Genomic DNA, 19,166 nt, shown 5'->3' with positions numbered 1-19,166 from the left:
TTCCCAAGCAGAGTTAAAAATCAGTGTTGTTGTAATTCTATCCCTGGCCACAAGAGGGCAATAAAATACTTCAGATCATGCTAGTGGCTCAAACTGCAGCTTGGCAAAAACATGACATATGATAAATTTACAGAAACATTTAAAAATTTGTTAATGTGTTCAGTGTGTGTGTGTGTGTGTGTGTGTGTGTGTGTGTGTGTGTGTGTGTGTGTGTGAAGCAGTGTTACTCAGCTCACCCTGTTCAAATCCGCTACAGATTCCACACAAACCAAGGAAAAACACAAGGCTTGCCAGTGTTGAACTTGAACCCATGGCTGAAAAACAAAGATACAGAACATTTAGAAGTGAACATGCTAAGAGTCACAGCAAAAACCTGAAATGGAAATCAGCTGACCTAGTGCCAGGTCTTCCTGCGTCTTTAAATTACATCCAGAGAATGTGAAAAGCCCAAGAGCCTTTAAAATCCAGCAAAAACCAGAGAAACTGAAAGAGCTAACTGTACACTGCCTGATATTTTCTCTCTCCTGCTCACTTCTCCTTTCTCACGCCATCTAGCTCCTTCTCTTGATCGTGAATGACTAGCGCTCTGGTATTTGAGGAGCTGCGTGTGTAAGCCAAAATGCTGCGTAATGCTTTATGACTGGAAGCAGACCCAGAATTCCTGATAACAGTCCAGTGTTAAGTGTTGCTCCCTTGGCCAGCCTCTACATTTTTGCATGGAATGTATTAACCCCTCAGGAGGAACTGAATTAAAACTGGTGAATTTGTATGAGTGTCGGACGACATCAGATTTGTTGCTATGCAAATCATACCCCCAGACAGTAAAGTGTCAAGTGGGACTAAGTAAATGCACAACCCAAGCCTCCATTAGTTCGCCAAAAACACATAAAATAAAGTTTACTAAGATAAACAAAGATAGTCGCCATTCTTCCGAGGTTTCTTTACAATTATCCACTTCTAGAACAGTTTGGTTGCCCAAACTTTTTAACGAGCACAAAAGTGATCGTTTGCCAAAAACTGATTTCCAGTGTTGCCGTGTGTGTGTTTTTTTGTTTGTTTGTTTTGATGTGTAATGTCTTTACTTATATTGGTAAGTAGATTTTAGTGAACAGGGTTTACGGGGTTATATATAAAATTTTAAAATGACCTGTTTTTTAAGTATCTTTATGACTCTGCGTTATTGTACCAACATTAAAACCAATCCAGTCCCCTTTTGGCCACTAAAAATATCTTTATGGAACTATTGTTATATAGTTGCAATTTCTGCTATCCTCTTAGTCACTTTGTCAAAAACTGACTGCGGCTTCTAGCTTGTGATACCAATGTTGTTTTGTGGCTCAAGATGACTTATTTTATATTATTGAGGGATACATTTGATATGCTTCGCTGTTTAAAGGCCAAAAGTTTATTCATGGCAGTTTAAATACTTGTAATTACTTTTTGGCAAATGCCAAAAATCAGTTTTTGGCAGACGATCACTTTTTGGCACATCGGTAGCCGACGCCCACTTACACACACATGCAGCGTAATGATTGTTTACGCAGGCAAGCTTGACCTTCAAAATAAAAGCACCACAATTTGAACTAAATAAAATAACAAATAACAAATCCCACTTTAATATGGTCATTGGTTTACTGAAACCCACAATTGCTCCTATCGCATCCACCGTGATGAGTGCGAGTGTGATTATGACTGTTAAAGTGTTGTACGAATATGAATGTGAATGTGGCTTGTAGTAAAAAAGTGCGCGCTGAGACCGATTTGATTTAACTGCATGCGTCCGTAGTTTTAATGTGGTTGTTTACACATAGTGAGGTAACCTGGTAACCTCGACAGATTGCGGCTGTTTAGCCCGTTGTGTTTGGCACTGAACATTTGATCTAGTTTTAAACAACATGTAAGCAGGGACTGTGTTTACAAGCAGATAAACCAGAGTTTGTCTTCAAAAGGTGCAAAATGTGGGCCTGTACAGGGCAGGGGTGCCACCAAGGGGGTCGCTGGGCAACCCCCAAAATTTGCTGCCCTGCCTTAGTGCCTCCGGGCAAGACTGCCCTATGTTGGTAATAATGTAATAAGGTTGCAGACAAGCTGGTGCAAATCCCTGGACAGATCACTGGTGCATCTCAGGGCATAACATAACATAGAGACAGGCAACAGTTCACACTCTTGCCTGATCTAATATTTATGATTCTAATTCTTATATGATTGTAATATTTATTTGTCTTTCCTGACCAAGTTTGCTCTTAACCCTGGAGAACCAATGGGGCCAGAGCCGACCCCATTGGCTTACTAGGGAAACCATGGGGTCAAATTTGACCCCATGGTTTCTCCAGGGTTAAAGGATAACTCCATTCTGGGAGAGCCGATGCTTCTGCTCGGCTCTGCTGAGAATCATTAAAACAATGGTTGAGACTTCCAATCAATCAATCAATCAATCAATCAATCAAAACAGATTATTATGGATTTTAAAATCTTATTTGGTTTTGATATGTACCTATTCTTAGTGATATCAGCTGATATCGACAATTAACCAGGCAGAACATTCATTTTGCTCTTTGTCATACTTTTTCAAGTAAACTATATTTGCCGACAGCATATTAAAACTGGAAATTCTGGTTTTATGGTGTGTCACCCCTGTATGGCCACCTCTATGAAAACATTCTGGAGGCGACAGGGACACAGACAGAAGGGCAGGGTGTGGTCGAGTGAGAGCGAGGGCGAATGTAAAGAAGGTGCAGTGCTTGTTACAACCACGGCAGTGAATCAGAGAAGTAAAATGTTACGGTCCCAGCAGTTACTTTTTCAAGCAGAAATAAACACGCCCACACCTCCCAACAAGCCAGAGGGATGGTCTTGCTTCACCAGCTTTTGTGTGAAAGTAACCGTAACTTAGTTCCCATGTGTAAAAACAGTGGATTGAAGGGACCTTTTAGTTCCCTGAATCAGCTCCTGTGACTGAAAGTTCCAGAGAATCTGAGTTGAAGCCCAGCATATGACATTTTCTAATAAAGAAGCAATAAAATTTAAAATCTTCCCAGGAATTCAGTACCAGCTTTAAGTGCCGTTAGAAGCAACATCTGGGTTTTTTCACACCTGAGCACCTTGTTTCTTCTGGCTGACATCAGTTCATGAGTTTGCATAAATGTGCATGGTTTTCTCATCAGTTCAGTGTGGTTTACGCATATGTCTGGGCAATTATTAAAACCAATAGAAGACCAGAGAAAATGGCATTTAACTTAGAATTACATATTACCAGCCTTTCACTGAACTAGTACTGGTATTACACAATCAGTCCAGTCATGAGTCCAGTCATCAGGTTCAGTTACAATTAAAGTACACGACTAAAGCAGAAGGCAGACATGAGTGTACTGAGTAAGGAGTGACTTACTCGGTACATTTTCTACATGGATCTGAATCAAACATGCTGATTTACTGAGTGATTAACATCTTAACAGATCCATTCATGTTTGATCCAAAATGACTGTTACTGCTGGTTTTAACTTCCTATTGAATTATTTGCATGGATGTGGTTGGAAAGCGCCAGAGGAAAAAACAAAACAAAACATTGCTTTCCTAAATATGGTACAGAAACCTGTCATTAACAGCACACAAGCAGTTAAAATAAAATCTCAATTGTTTCATAAATTCCCCTCACCCCCACCGACTTCATCCACCCATCTTCTGAAACTCTGTATGAATAGTAGTTTAGCATACATGCTTGAACTGGTTGAAACAGCAGCTGTAATACTCTGTATGAGGTCACGTTCAGATGAGATTTAATGACAGATTTTTTTTCTAACATTGTGTGACTTCACACCCGCAGAGTCTGTAGCTGCAGATAGTGTGGAAACTTCACACAAAACAAGTGCAGTGCTTTCCTGTGTTGAAAAGGTGATAAAATATAGAAAAAAATAAAAGGAAATATAAATTTAAAAAAATGACAGATATTAAACAAATGTGTGTGCCAGTCCCGGCTTTCATGATATTGTCCCCCCCTCCCATCAGTAGTAATTTAAAAACGTTTATAATGCTTTAACAGCTTTGGGGCAGAAACTGTTTTTAGTGTATATGACCATGATTTCATTGCATTGTCTACCCGATGTTTCGCGATGGTCCGATAATGAATCTATCAGCACATCTTGAGTCGTTTGCAATTTTAAGTAAAAAGAAATAAATTGGTACATAATATCACAAATCGGTATGGTAAGTTTTGACAATCTGCACCAAGGCAAGCAAAGGCTTTTAGAAGAACACAGTAGCAACGAAATGTGTGCAGCTGCTGTGGGAAGAAGGAAAGGAAATGATCGAAACCTCAAAATTCTCACCTGTGTATCACGATACAGGAAGAGCTACTGCTGATGGGAAAACTATAATGAATGGGAGATTGCTTGTGGTTAAAGAGGGCTCCAGTGAACGCTGTGAACGTGTCTTAACACTGAGTGGTGTTTGTTTAGTTTTGTTTCATCAAAATGTTTCACATCTTTCTGGGAAAAATGTAACCAGTATGCAGTGTGACACCACAGATAAAAACAAGCCAGTGCCTTCAATAAGTGTTATCCTGGGTTCACAGGCCAACCGTCAAAGGCAATATTGGTTGGTATCGAGACTTGGCTAATATTAGTGCTTTTATTGTTGGCTTGTGTTTTTTTACACTGCATGCAAACCACACAGGATCTCGATTACACGTGCACTTTTCAAGTGGTTGTTGTTTGTTTTGAGCAGAAGCTCTTCTGAAGAAATCTCGTTTCTAAGAAGAAAAGGTTCACAACATTTTGACTGTGAGAAACAGGCATGCAAAAGCAGGCTCCATCTATCTAAAGCTTATATTCACTCAGTTTTTGTTCATAAAAGCAAAACAAATAATGGAAAATAAGCACGGCTTAAAATAAAGTTGGCTAAGTGGTCTTTAGATTTAAACAAAAAATATTTTCAAGGTATAAAAGGAGAGCTGAATTTTAATTCATTTTAGACCCAATATCTGTGTCTGCTTCCAGTGCATAGTTGAGCTATTTAGACAAGTTCAGGCAGAGAGGGGCGAGCGTGGGAAGAAGTGAACTGGTTCATCAGGTCACGCTGCAGACATGAGGCTGAAGAAGACAGAAACGAGTGAGTCACCGGAGGTGTAAACCAGCGGGCAGGTCAGGGATCCCAGAGGTTGGCTGCGCAGTGGATTCAGACTGAGCTCATGTTTACCAAAAGTCAGATGACGCTTAACTTTTTCTTTCTTACTGTACTTTTGAATGACTCAGAGCCACACATGCACTCTTTGTGAAATGGTGGTGTACCACCTTAACTCCAAATAGATTTATAGTTGTGTAATATTACACTTTTCAGCACCTTATCTTGGTACCACTTTCACACATTACTGGAAACATCCTTAACTGCAGACAATGGCTAATCAGTGCAGCTCAAAATATTGCTTCCTGGCAGGAAAGAAGCAGGTTTCCCAGCCAAGATCTGCCTATTTTGAACACTATTTGGGTTTTTGGAAGAGAAATTCTCTATCATTTTTGTCATTGGCAGTGTTGCAAGATCTACAGTTTATGCACTATTACAGCTACAGTCAATAATAAACTTCAAGCGGACACCTTATGCTCTTTATTTTGCTTTTTCCCCCTCATAAATACTCTGTAATAACTGTGGAAGCTCACATTAAATATAGTTCTCAGTAAAACAAAAGTAGAGATAAACTCTTTTTCAGTCTTTGGTCTACTTTAAGATCTTCAAGATCAGGTAGAAAGGGATCATCTATAATAGCTCATAACTGTTTAATATTCGCTGGGAGCTATTTGACTGTTATTCAGAGATCACACTCCATCTACAAAGGGCCACACAGCTATGACAGACTTGTGACATGCTAGCTTCACCATGCACAGTTCACAGCAGACCTCCCATATGATGTAGCCTTCACAGATGCCAATGACAGTATTTATACTTTTGTGTATCGTGCACCTCCATTACTTTGTATTGTCACTGCCAAAAGGCTATATAGTGAAGTTTTCTCTTCAATTCGATCTATTCTCGTTCAGTCAATTTAACACAGGACCATGAATCCGGCGTGAGGCACACAAATCTGCCTTTGATCACAGTGTATCCACTCGCTTGCTGTTCAGACCTTTTGTTTGCAAGGGGTAGCCAATCAGAGCAAAAATGACTTAAAGGGACAGGAGCTAAAACACCAATACTAAGCAGTTGTACCAAGACCCACTATAAGATAAATGACTATTCTGAATAATGTCATTAGAGTTCAATAATAACAATAATAACTAGAAAAATTTGCATTTCCTGCGAAAATGCAGTGTGGATGCTTTAAAGCTGAAGCTGTATGCAAAAAGTAGCTGAAAAAGCTGAAAAGTTGCAGAAATTGTAAAAACTTTGCAGAAGCAAAGGAACTTTGCTAAAATGGAATAACTTAGCAGAACTGCAATATCTTAGAGGAAACATAATACTTGGCAGAAATACAATAGCATAGCAGAACTTAGCAGAAATATTGTAACTTACCAGAAACATAACTTCTCAAAAATACAAGAATTTAGGAGAAATAGTATAAGATAACAGAAAGAATATATTTAGCCAAAAATACTTAAACATTACAGAAACACTATGATTTAGAAAAATAGTACAACATAGCAGAAATACTGTGATTTACCAGAGACACTGTGATGAACTATGAATATTGTAATTTTAAATTAAGACTATGTTTTAGCACAAATATTATAATTTGGCAGAAATACTATGATACAGCACAAATACTCTGGTTTAGCACAAATATTATAACATAGCAGAAATACAATTATATAGCAGAAATGCTATATTTAGAAAGAAAAATATAATATAGTAGTACTTAAACATTACAGAAACACTATGATTTAGAAAAATAGTACAACAGTGCAGAAATATTGTGATTTACCAGAGACACTGTGATGAACTATGAATATTGTAATTTTAAATTGAGACTATGTTTTAGCACAAATATTATAATTTGGCAGAAATACTATAATTTAGCAGAAATACTATATTAAGCACAAATCCTATAAAAAGCAGAAATGGTATGATTAAGCACAAATACTACATTTAGTAGAAATACTTTGTTTTAGCACAAATCCCATAAAAAGCAGAAATACTGTACTATGATTTAGTAGAAAAACTATAATTAATCAGAAATACTAAATTTAGCAGAAATACTATATTAAGCACAAATACTATGAAAAGCAGAAATAGTATGATTAAGCATAAATACTACATTTAGCAGAAATACTAGATTAAGCACAAATCCTATAAAAGCAGAAATAGTATATTAAGCACAAATCTTATAAAATAGCAGAAATAGTATGATTTAGCACAATAGTAATAAGTTAAACAGAAAAATTGGAAAAGCAAAATGGACAGCTGAAAAAATGCTGAACATGCTGAGGGTCCCTCAAATATACTTGTTAAATGACAAAAATCTGCAAAAAAATTTATTACAGCCACACAATCACAAATATGTACACATGAGGAAACACACATGCACAGAGAGACCCACACACAAGATCCAATTCAGTCAACCAGTCTAAATATATTGAATTTAAATCTTAGAATGAGATCATCCCATTAAAAGCCTTTCTCTCTCTCTCTCTCTCTCTCTCTCTCTCTCTCTGTCACACGCGCACACACACACACACACACACACACACACACACACACACACAGGGAGAGAGAAGTAAGTTTCTAGGTCAGCCTGGGAGCTGGTGAATTTGAATCCACCAATCAGAGAGGCTGTGCACTTTTCCCCACCAAAACAGGTGCATCTGTTTACACACGCAGCAGCACAGAGAGACACAGGATTTTTGCAGTCTATTTCTCATAGTGACGACTCCCCTCAAACAAATGACCGTAATTTCCTAACCGTAGGGGCTAGAACGGTCATTCTTACACCGTTTTGTTCAGAAGAGATGGGGGAATCTTCAAGTGTTGACAATTTAATATTAAAATATGAATTTTTAGAGATATATGACATGGATGACTTGTTGACTTAGAAGCCACGAATTCCCCAATATGCAAATTTGAATGCCTGAGACCACATATGTGATTGGCTGGCTGGGAAGCCGTGCAGGCCCTGATTTGTGGATTTGAATTCCTCAGCCCTCAGATATGATTGGCTGGCTTAGAAGCCACGAAGGCCCCAATATGCAAATTTGAATGCCTCAGGACACTTATTTGATTGGCTGGGAAACTGTGCAGGCCCTGATTTGAAAATTTGAATGTCTCAGTCCTCACAGAGGATTGGCTGCCTGGGGACCTGGCAGAAATATATAGAAATACTATTATTAAGCATAAATACTACATTTAGTAGAAATACTATGTTTTAGCACAAATACTATAAAAAGAAGAAAAACTATAATTTAGCAGAAATACTATATTAAGCACAAATCCTATAAAAAGCAGAAATACTATAATTTAGAACAAATAGTATAAAAAGCAGAAATACTATAATTTAGCAGAAATACTATGTTAGGCACAAATCCTATAAAAAGCAGAAATACTATAATTTAGCAGAAATACTATGTTAGGCACAAATCCTATAAAAAGCAGAAATACTATAATTTAGCAGAAATACTATATTAGGGATAAATCCTTTGAAAAGCAGAAATAGTATGATTTAGCAGAAATACTGTATTTAGCACAAGTACCGAAAAGTACCAGAAATACTATGATTTAGCAGAATAGTAATAACTTATTGAAACACAAATGCACAGAGGGACACACAAACACAGGCTCTAATCCAGTCAACCAGTCTAACTATGTTCAATTTAAATCCTACAATGACATGCTGCCAAATAAGGGCAGGGTCCTCTCTCTCCCACTAAACACACACACACACACACACACACACACACACACACACAGGGAGAGAGGACTAAGTTTCTAGGTCAGCCTGGGAGCTGCTGAATTTGAATCCACCAATCAGAGAGGCTGTTTACGTTTTCCCGCCAAAACAGGTGCATCTTTTTACACACGCAGCACAGAGACATAGACCTGCTTCTTTCAGTTTATTTCACATAGTGAGGATTCCCCTCAAACAAATGACCATAATTTCCTAACCATAGGGGCTAGAGCGGTCATTCTTACACCGTTTTGTTCAGAAGAGATGGGGGAATCTTCAAGTGTTGACAATTTATCATTAAAATATGAATTTTTTAGAGATATATGACATGGATGACTTGTTGACTTAGAAGCCACGAATTCCCCAATATGCAAATTTGAATACCTGGAGCCCACATACATGATTGGCTGGCTGGGAAGCTGTGCAGGCCCTGATTTGTGGATTTGAATTCCTCAGCCCTCAGATATGATTGGCTGGCTTAGAAGCCATGAAGGCCCCAATATGCAAATTTGAATGCCTCAGGACACATATATGATTGGCTGGGAAGCCGTGCAGGCCCTGATTTGAAAATTTGAATTTCTCAGTCCTCACAGAGGATTGGCTGCCTGGGGACCTGGCAGAAATATATAGAAATACTATGATTAAGCATAAATACTACATTTAGTAGAAATACTATGTTTTAGCACAAATACTATAAAAAGCAGAAATCCTATAATTTAGCAGAAATACTATATTAAGCACAAATCCTATAAAAAGCAGAAATACTATATTAGGTACAAATCCTATAAAAAGCAGAAATACTATATTAGGCACAAATCCTATAAAAAGCAGAAATACTATATTAGGCACAAATAGTATAAAAAGCAGAAATACTATAATTTAGCAGAAATACTATATTAGGCACAAATCTTATGAAAAGCAGAAATAGTATCATTTAGCAGAATAGTAATAACTTACAAAATTACAAATATGGAGGCATATTGAAACACAAATGCACAGAGGGACACACAAACACAGGCTCTAATCCAGTCAACCAGTCTAACTATATTCAATTTAAATCCTACAATGACATGCTGCCAAATAAGGGCAGGGTCCTCTCTCTCCCACTAAACACACACACACACACACACACACACACACACACACACACACAGACAGACACAGAGGGAGAGAGCTGCCGAATTTAAATCCACCAATCAGAGTGGCTGTTTACGTTTTCCCGCCAAAACAGGTGCATCTTTTTACACACGCAGGACAGAGAGGCACAGGATTATTGCAGCCTATTTCTCATAGTGAGGACTCCCCTCAAACAAATGACCATAATTTCCTAACCGTAGGGGCTAGAGCGGTCATTCTTACACCGTTTTGTTCAGAAGAGATGGGGGAATCTTCCAGTGTTAACAATTTATCATTAAAATATGAATTATTAAAGATATTAGACTTCTAATGTACCATAACTGAGCAGAGCGAAGCAAAAACTGCCTTGACTTGCCCTCAAACAACGCTTTCTAACTCTAAATCTATTTGGAGTATCGATATCATTCTTTCACCGTAAGAGACAGCAGGCTTTGGTGAACAGTCAGAGAAATTTTCAGGTCTCTGTGGAAATCCAACAAAAAGTTATGACGAGAGAAAAAAGTGGTTCATTTCCACAGTTTGAAATCTGAAGAAATCTGAGCGAAGGACAAATTTCCTACCCTCAAACAAGTCCAACTCATTTCAGAACGGTAATAGGTGAGAAAGAAATTCTTGAATTGTGAGCGTCAGGAGTGTCTGAAGATATACGGGGACAAGCCTCATGTCTTAACTTTGCTTCGTTAAGGAGATATGACGATTCGAATATGCCTCTCATTACAGAAATGCAGCGATGATTTTGAACAAGCTCTCCATTCACTTTATATGGAGAGTTTTCTGACATTGTGTTAGTCTGAGGAGATTTGCAAAAATTCTATAAATCCCACAACAATGATAGTGACATTTTCTGAAAGCCAGCAAAAATACCTACGTTTTGATATATAATTTGTGGAAGTTGAGTGAAAATTGAGCAAGTAGCAAACAGTTGTTCGGACATGAAGAGAAGACTGCAAAAGCTTCAGTGTCACACTGGAAGCCAAGAGCATAGCAACCATAACAACGCATGTATTTTGTGAAAAATCACAATTTTGCAACTCAAAACTTTAAGAGGCATAAAAGTAAAACAGTAAAACATTTGAAAAAGCTGAATCATACCTGAATAGCCCAATAATTTGTGAACATTTTAAAATTTGAATGGTTGTTCTAGGTGAAAATATGAGGAAGTAGTTAAGTTTCAAAAACAAGCAAATTTTAGCAGAATTGCAGAAGTTTCCCATTCATTTCAATGGGACAAATTAAAGGAAAAAAGCTTAATATTTTAAAAAGTATAATAGTTAAAAATACCAAAAGTCATAGCGCACATTAGCAGAAATAGCAGAATAGTTTAAAATTTGAACGGTGAAAATCGGCTGAAAATTGTGGAAGTAGTTAAGTGCCAAAAAGTGTACGGAAGCAACTAGAACTAGAAAAAATTTGCATTTCCTGCGAAAATGCAGTGTGGATGCCTTAACGCTGAAGATGTCTGCTGAAAAAAGCTGAAAAAGTTGAAACAAAAAAAAAAAAAAAAAGCTGCCCTGAGCAGGATTTGAACCTGGCCCTCCTGGTCAAAGGAGCTCACTGAGCCAAACACTTTCTCACAAAGAAGAGGTGGAGAGTGTGATGGCTGCACTTGCAGCCACACAGTGGTAATGTCGCCATGTTAGTGTAGAGGCTTATAAGTAATATTGCATTCACATTTCTTTCTTTAAATATAGGAATTTATTTACAGAACAATAAATAACTGGTTTTGGTTTAGAATTCATTCACATATCCACATAACGCTGCATTCTAAAATAAGTGCGCACATTTTAGTTTACACTGTTATGTATGATTAATCTTTTGTTTTCTGAGTTACCTTAGTTGCAGCTGTTCCAGTCCCTTGATTAAGGAGCCAAGAGGTGGAAAAGGGGCGGAGCGAGCTTTAAAGGAAGGCTACAAATTGGTTCACGCCATAACTCGGGACCATGGGGGGGAATTGGAGTTCATTATGTTTGGTTTAGTTAGGTTTTGTGTGTTTTACCCCTTTTCCTGTTTTTGTGGGCTGATCAGCCACTATTTAAGTTTCCCCTTTGTCTCATTAAGTTAGGTCAGTTTGTTTGAGTTATCAGTTGTGTTGTTAACTTTGAGTAGAGTTTTGTTAGTTTGACCTCTTTTATGGGCCCAAGATTTTGATTCTTTTTGCATGAGTTAACCAATTATGTTTTTTGGGTTAAATAAAAAAATCATTTTTTGGACTTTAACCTGTGCCTAAGTTTCCTTCACTGCTCGGTCCATCACAAGTGGTGTCAGGAGTGGGATCAGCAGTTGAAGGCACAGGATTTTTTTTTCTCTTTTTTCCCCCTCTTCACTCATCAAGCCATGCACAGAATGGGAAGGAGTGGCAGAGGAGCAAAAGGAGATTGTCAAAACCAGCCAGTTGGAGTTGTAGAGCAAGTAGAAGGAGGAGAGGAAAATGGAGCCTCTGGAGGGGTGGATAGTACTGAGAGCCAAGGTAAGGAGCCGACAATGTCAGAACTGATTTCCATGCTTCGTTCTCATATGGGTCAGCAGGAGGCCCAGGAAGCAAGAAGAAGGGAGGAGTTTACCCGCCAGGAACAGCGCTTTAGAGCACTGCAACATCAGTTTCAGCTGTTGCAGGTAGAAGTGCAAGCTCGTACCTCCCCGGTCCCTGAGCCTCAAATGGAGGAACCTGAACAACCAGAGGTAGAGTCCTTTGAAGAGGAGGATCCTCCCTGTGCTGGCTCCAGTAATGAGCAAATACATCCTCAGTCAGGTCAGTCTCGCTTTTATGAACCCAGGCTGGAAAAATTGACAGAGGAGGATGATATTGAACATTTTTTAACAACATTTGAACGCATGGCTGTAGTTTGCCGGTGGCAAAAAATGGACTGGGTTTTTCATCTGATTCCTTTACTCACTGGCAAAGCAAGAGGTGCGTATGTTCATATGGATATGGATGACTCTCTAGACTATGACAAAGTTAAAGCAGCTATCCTTCAAAAATATGACATTAATCCTGAGACATATAGACTGAGATTCCGTTCACTGGAGGTAAAACCTGATGAGAATCCAAAAGAACTATATGCAAGATTGAAAGAGTTATATGAGAAGTGGGTGAAGCCAAAAGGAAAAACGGTGCATGAGGTTAGTGAAATATTAATTTTAGAACAATACTTGAGAATGCTGTCTCCTGAGTTACAGATATGGATTAAAGAACGCAATCCAAACTCTGCAGCGGCGGCTGCAGAGCTAGCTGATGTGTTTGTGGCAGCACGGAGAAAAGGACAGCCATGGAGCCACACAGCATGGAAAATGAGAGATGGTTCAAAATCTGTCCCTCACTACCAGAAAGCAGGGGTGAGTAAACCTCCAAAGAGCCAGTCTGTCAATATGCCGTCAAGACCTCCACCCAAGACTGTGATTTGTTATTTGTGTGGGATGGAGGGCCACACAAAACCTATGTGCCCAAAGAATGCTACAAAAATAACGCAGATGTGTTTTGTGCCCCGACAAAGTGTGGAGCCTAAAGTGGAGTTTGAGAATGGTTTCAAAATGACCTTAGTTGAGGTTGATGGGAAACCATTAAAGGCCCTTGTTGACTCAGGAAGTACTCAGACTCTTGTGCACCGAGACTTTGTACCCGCAAATAAAGTTAATGTGGAGACAATCCCTGTTCGCTGCATTCATGGAGATGAGAGATCATATCCAACAGCAGATCTGTACATCAAGGTACAAGGACAAACTTATATTCTAAATATTGGTGTTGCAGAGAATCTGCCATTTCCAGTAGTGCTGGGTCGAGATCTGCCTGTGTTGTTTGACTTGCTGAATCCTAGTCATACATGCAATGTTGCAGTAACAAGAGCTCAAGCTGAGAAGAAAGAGGAGTCCCTACACCCACTCCGTGCCTTGCCCTTCTATGATGCGGACATAGAGACTGCACCCGGGAAGTCTCGTAAGTCACGTGGACAGAGAAGGAAAGAGAAGTTTCTACATACTGCTGTTCGAGAAGCTCCTAGCATAGAGCCTGAGTTACCTTTGGGTTTCAAAATCCCTGTTAATATTATTGAAATGCAACATGACGATCCATCTCTAACATCTCTGTTCCAGAAAGCTGCAGAGAGGAGCCAAGGGACTGAGCAAGAATTGAACAGCAAGGGGGAGTTTCTGCTGAAAGATGGCATTCTGTATCGTCAGCAGGGTTCAGCATTGCAGTTGGTGGTTCCTAGAGCAGTCCAGAAGGTGGTGCTCTCCTTAGGACACTCCATTCCATGGGCTGGCCACTTGGGAAAGCACAAAACCATGGCCCGCATTAGAAAATATTTTTATTGGCCTGGTGTGCGCTCAGATGTAACACTGTTCTGTAAAAGCTGCCCTCAGTGCCAGAAGTCTTCTCTTAAAATCCCCTCCAGAGCTCCTCTCCAGTCTCTACCAATTATCAGCACTCCATTTGAACGGCTAGGAATGGACATTGTTGGTCCTCTAGAAAGGAGCAAGGCAGGCAACCGTTACATGCTGGTTGTGACAGATTACGCTACAAAGTATCCAGAGGTCTTTCCTTTGAGATCAATAAAAGCCAAAGCAGTCGCCTTCTGTCTCATACAGTTCTTCTCAAGGGTTGGTTTTCCTCGTGAGATTCTTACTGACCGTGGCACTAACTTTATGTCCACTTTGTTGAAGCAGGTGTACCAGCTCCTTGGGATTAAGAGCCTGAGGACAACGCCATACCACCCTCAGACAGATGGCCTAACAGAGCGCTTCAATCAGACTCTGAAACAAATGTTACGCAAATTTGTCAATGAAACTGGTACAGACTGGGATCAGTGGCTGCCCTACCTCCTCTTTGCATATAGAGAAGTACCCCAGGCTTCTACAGGTTTTTCACCTTTCGAACTATTGTATGGCCATGAGGTACGAGGCCCCTTGTCTCTTCTAAGGGAGACTTGGGAGGGTGACCAAGAAAGATCACAGGCTGTCAATGTTGTCTCTTATGTTGTCCAGATGCGGGAACGGTTGGAGAAGATGACGGAGCTGGCCCAAGCCCACAAAGCGGAAGCACAGCAGCACCAGAAGGCCTGGTACGACCAGTCAGCTCGGCAAAGATCCTTCAGTCCTGGTGAGAAGGTGCTGGTGCTTCTTCCAAGTGATGACAGTAAGTTGTTAGCAAAGTGGCAAGGGCCATATGAGATCCAAAGGAAACTTGGACAAACAACCTATAAGGTCGCTATTCCAGATCAGCCCCGCTCCAGCAGAGTACTGCACATTAACCTGCTTAAGGAATGGGTGGAGAGACCAAAAGCAGATGTCTTTCTGATCCGGGAGGTTTCGGAGGAGGAGGAAGTGGATGATCAGTATCTGCCAAAACCCACTCCTCAGGACCTGGATCTAAACCATCTTCCTGAGGAAAGACAGGCTCAGGTGAGAAACCTGTGTAAATTAGATGTGTTCAGTGAAAATCCTGGTAGAACGGACATTGTGGAACATGACATTGTGTTGAAAGATGGAGCTTCTGTGAGGAGAATGAGTTACAGGATACCTGAGCGTCTACTGATCCCGTTGAAAGAGGAGATCGACCTGATGTTGTCACTAGGAATCATTGAAGCCTCGAAGAGCGAGTGGTGCCACCCGGTGGTCCTGGTGCCAAAGAAGGATGGCAGTATCCGTTTCTGCATAGACTTCAGGTACCTGAATGCAATATCACAATTTGATTCATATCCAACTCCCCGCATTGATGACATGGTTGAGCGTCTTGGGAAGGCCAGATACCTGACAACAATAGACCTCTGCAAGGGTTATTGGCAGGTACCACTGACTAAGCGCTCAAAAGAGCTGACTGCTTTCCGGACCCCGTGGGGCTTGTTCCAGTTTAAAGTCATGCCCTTTGGACTGCATGGTGCCCCGGCAACATTCCAGAGACTGATGGACCAGATACTGTCTGACATGTCTGATTTTGCTGCAGCCTACCTTGATGACATAGTGATTTTTAGTTCTACCTGGGAAGAACACCTGAAACACCTGGAGAAGGTATTGGGGCGTCTTCAGTCTGCAGGGTTGACTGTTAATCCAGCTAAGTGTGCCATTGCCAAGGCTGAAACTGAGTACCTTGGGTTTGTGATTGGAAATGGAGTAATAAAACCTCAAGTCAATAAGGTCACCGCCATAGAATCCTGTCCTTTGCCAGAGACCAGAAAACAGCTGAGATCATTTTTAGGTATGGCAGGATTCTATCATCGGTTTATCCCTCATTTCTCCGCCAGGGCAGCTCTTCTGACGGATCTGACTGGTGCCCGAAGTCCCAATAAGATCACCTGGACAGAGGAGGCTAAGATGGCTTTTCAGGACCTACGACAATCTCTGAGTAAGAGCCCAGTCTTGCACAGCCCTGATTTTGAGAGAAATTTCATTCTTCAGACTGATGCCTCAGAGAGAGGATTGGGAGCTGTTCTGTTACAGGGACCGCCTGGAGAGCGTCATCCAGTGGCCTTCATCAGCCGAAAGCTGTTTCCGAGGGAAGTGCGATACTCAACCATCGAGAAGGAGGGACTTGCCATCAAATGGGCCCTGGACTCCTTTAGGTATTATCTTCTCGGACGGGAGTTCATATTGGAAACAGACCACAAGGCTCTTCAATGGATAGAGAGAATGAAGGACACAAATGGAAGGATCACGCGATGGTACCTTGCAATCCAGCCATTCCGGTTCACCATCAACCACATCCCCGGCAAGGATAACTGCACTGCAGACTGTCTCTCTCGCTGTCCCAGGGAGAGATCTGAAGAGGGGGAGTGTGTGATGGCTGCACTTGCAGCCACACAGTGGTAATGTCGCCATGTTAGTGTAGAGGCTTATAAGTAATATTGCATTCACATTTCTTTCTTTAAATATAGGAATTTATTTACAGAACAATAAATAACTGGTTTTGGTTTAGAATTCATTCACATATCCACATAACGCTGCATTCTAAAATAAGTGCGCACATTTTAGTTTACACTGTTATGTATGATTAATCTTTTGTTTTCTGAGTTACCTTAGTTGCAGCTGTTCCAGTCCCTTGATTAAGGAGCCAAGAGGTGGAAAAGGGGCGGAGCGAGCTTTAAAGGAAGGCTACAAATTGGTTCACGCCATAACTCGGGACCATGGGGGGGAATTGGAGTTCATTATGTTTGGTTTAGTTAGGTTTTGTGTGTTTTACCCCTTTTCCTGTTTTTGTGGGCTGATCAGCCACTATTTAAGTTTCCCCTTTGTCTCATTAAGTTAGGTCAGTTTGTTTGAGTTATCAGTTGTGTTGTTAACTTTGAGTAGAGTTTTGTTAGTTTGACCTCTTTTATGGGCCCAAGATTTTGATTCTTTTTGCATGAGTTAACCAATTATGTTTTTTGGGTTAAATAAAAAAATCATTTTTTGGACTTTAACCTGTGCCTAAGTTTCCTTCACTGCTCGGTCCATCACAAGAGATTGACAATTGTGCTGAAATGAGCAGAAGCTGCTGATAAGAGGTGGAAAGGCTGAAAATTTTTCAGAAGAGGTGAATAAGCAGAATTTGGGCAAAAAAAGAGGTGAAAATTCTGCTGAAAAGAGTTCAATCAGCAGAATTTCTGCTGAAAAGAGGTGAATGAGCAGAATTCTGCTGAAAAGAGGTTTTTGCTGAAAAAGAGCTGAAAAAGTTTGGATTTGTGCTGAAAAGGGGTTTAAAAAACTGAAAATTTTGCTGAAAAGGGGTGAAAAAGATGAAATTTGTGTTGAAAAGAGTTAAAAAAAAGTTTAACTGTTAAGTGAAAGAAATGTTGCCATAAGCTGGATTTGAACCCAGGCCTCCCAGTCTGAGAACGGATGCTTATCTCACTGAGCTAAAACACAGCTCAGCCCATCATGCAAAATCAGTGACCACATTGATAATGTGTTCCATTCATTTCAATGGTCAAAAGTCATAACACACATCATCAGAAATAGCAGAATTTTTTAAAGTTTAAACATAGTATTTCTGCTCAAACTTAGTATTTATACTAAATAATATTTTTTTCCTGCCAAATCATAGCATTTGTGCTGGAACACAGAAAGTTCTGCCAAATCATACAATTTGTACTAAAACATTATTTATGATTTAGCAGAAACACTGGGACTTGGTAGAAATACTATGATTTACATGAAATACTTTGACTTAGCAGAAGTACTACAATCTAGAAAAAAGTACTACAGCATAGCAGAAATTCTATCATTGAGCAGAATTACTAGGATTTAGAAGAAATACTAAGATTTGGCACAACCACTGATGTGGCTCAAGAACCTTTATTGTGCAGTTATACTATGATTTGGAAGAAATACTATACTTTGGCACAAATACTATGATTTGGAAGAAATACTATGTTTTAGCACAAATACTATGATTTGGCTCAAATACTATAACTATCCTCGGTCAGAAGGAGAGGCTGACATCCAGGGATTAGATTACCACAGGTGGAGTTTATTGCGGTCAGATGGATGGTACAGGGAGGTATGGCATACAGTAGGAGGATGTGGAGAGGTGATATGGTGTGGTTTCTATGATTAAGAACAGGGTATGCATTACAACATGCATACAGATTAAAGATTAAGAAAACTGGCAACAAATTTCTCCACTACAAATCAGTCTGATGCCACTTTTTACAGGGTTCCCGTTTACTAAGGCACTACCCAAAAGGCGCCACAAGAGGGCACTCCAACACAAGAGATGACCTATTTACACTATTTACAAATACTATAACAACGCAGAAATACTATGCCTTAGTAGTAATACTATAACATAAGAGATATACTATGGCTTTGCAGACATACTATGTTTTTGCACAAATACCATGATTTGGCACAAATGCTATGATTTAGCAGAAATACTATGAATGGGTACAAATACTATGATTTGGCAATAATACTGCGTTTTAACAACAACTACTAAGATTTGATTGAAATACTATGATTTAGAAGAAATACTATGACTCCATACAAATACGATGCTTTGGCACAAATACTATGTTTTGGCAGAAATACTATGACTTAGTAGTAATACTATAACATAACAGTTCAATGTTCTTGCACAAATACCACACTATGGCAGAAATACTGTGTTTTAGCACAAATACTGTGATTTGGTATAAATACTACGATTTGGCACACATACTATATTCCGCAGATACACTATAACATAACAGATATT

General features: G+C 39.7%; 1 protein-coding gene across 3 annotated transcripts in view; it reads right to left on the bottom strand.

Annotated features, from left to right (window-relative positions):
- Positions 1-19,166, bottom strand: part of LOC146615663 (interleukin-1 receptor-like 2) — a 49,439-nt gene that overhangs the window by 10,983 nt on the left and 19,290 nt on the right. For 2 of the 3 annotated variants that reach the window (XM_085374931.1, XM_085374932.1), the window contains exon 2: positions 237-314. In XM_085374931.1, the coding sequence (XP_085231057.1) occupies positions 237-312 (76 nt within the window). In that variant the 5' untranslated portion in view covers positions 313-314. Of the gene's footprint in view, positions 1-236; positions 315-394; positions 2,019-19,166 lie in introns of those variants that run through there. The other variant, XM_085374930.1, reaches the window with a different exon arrangement.

Source organism: Diplotaxodon limnothrissa, linkage group LG16 (genome assembly GCF_057381915.1).
Source record: "Diplotaxodon limnothrissa isolate DT_005_m linkage group LG16, D_limnothrissa_male_GT1.1, whole genome shotgun sequence".
NCBI classification, from domain to species: domain Eukaryota; kingdom Metazoa; phylum Chordata; class Actinopteri; order Cichliformes; family Cichlidae; genus Diplotaxodon; species Diplotaxodon limnothrissa.
The sequence above is the reverse complement of the archived record's forward strand: the minus strand, read 5'-3'. Positions and strand labels throughout refer to the sequence as shown.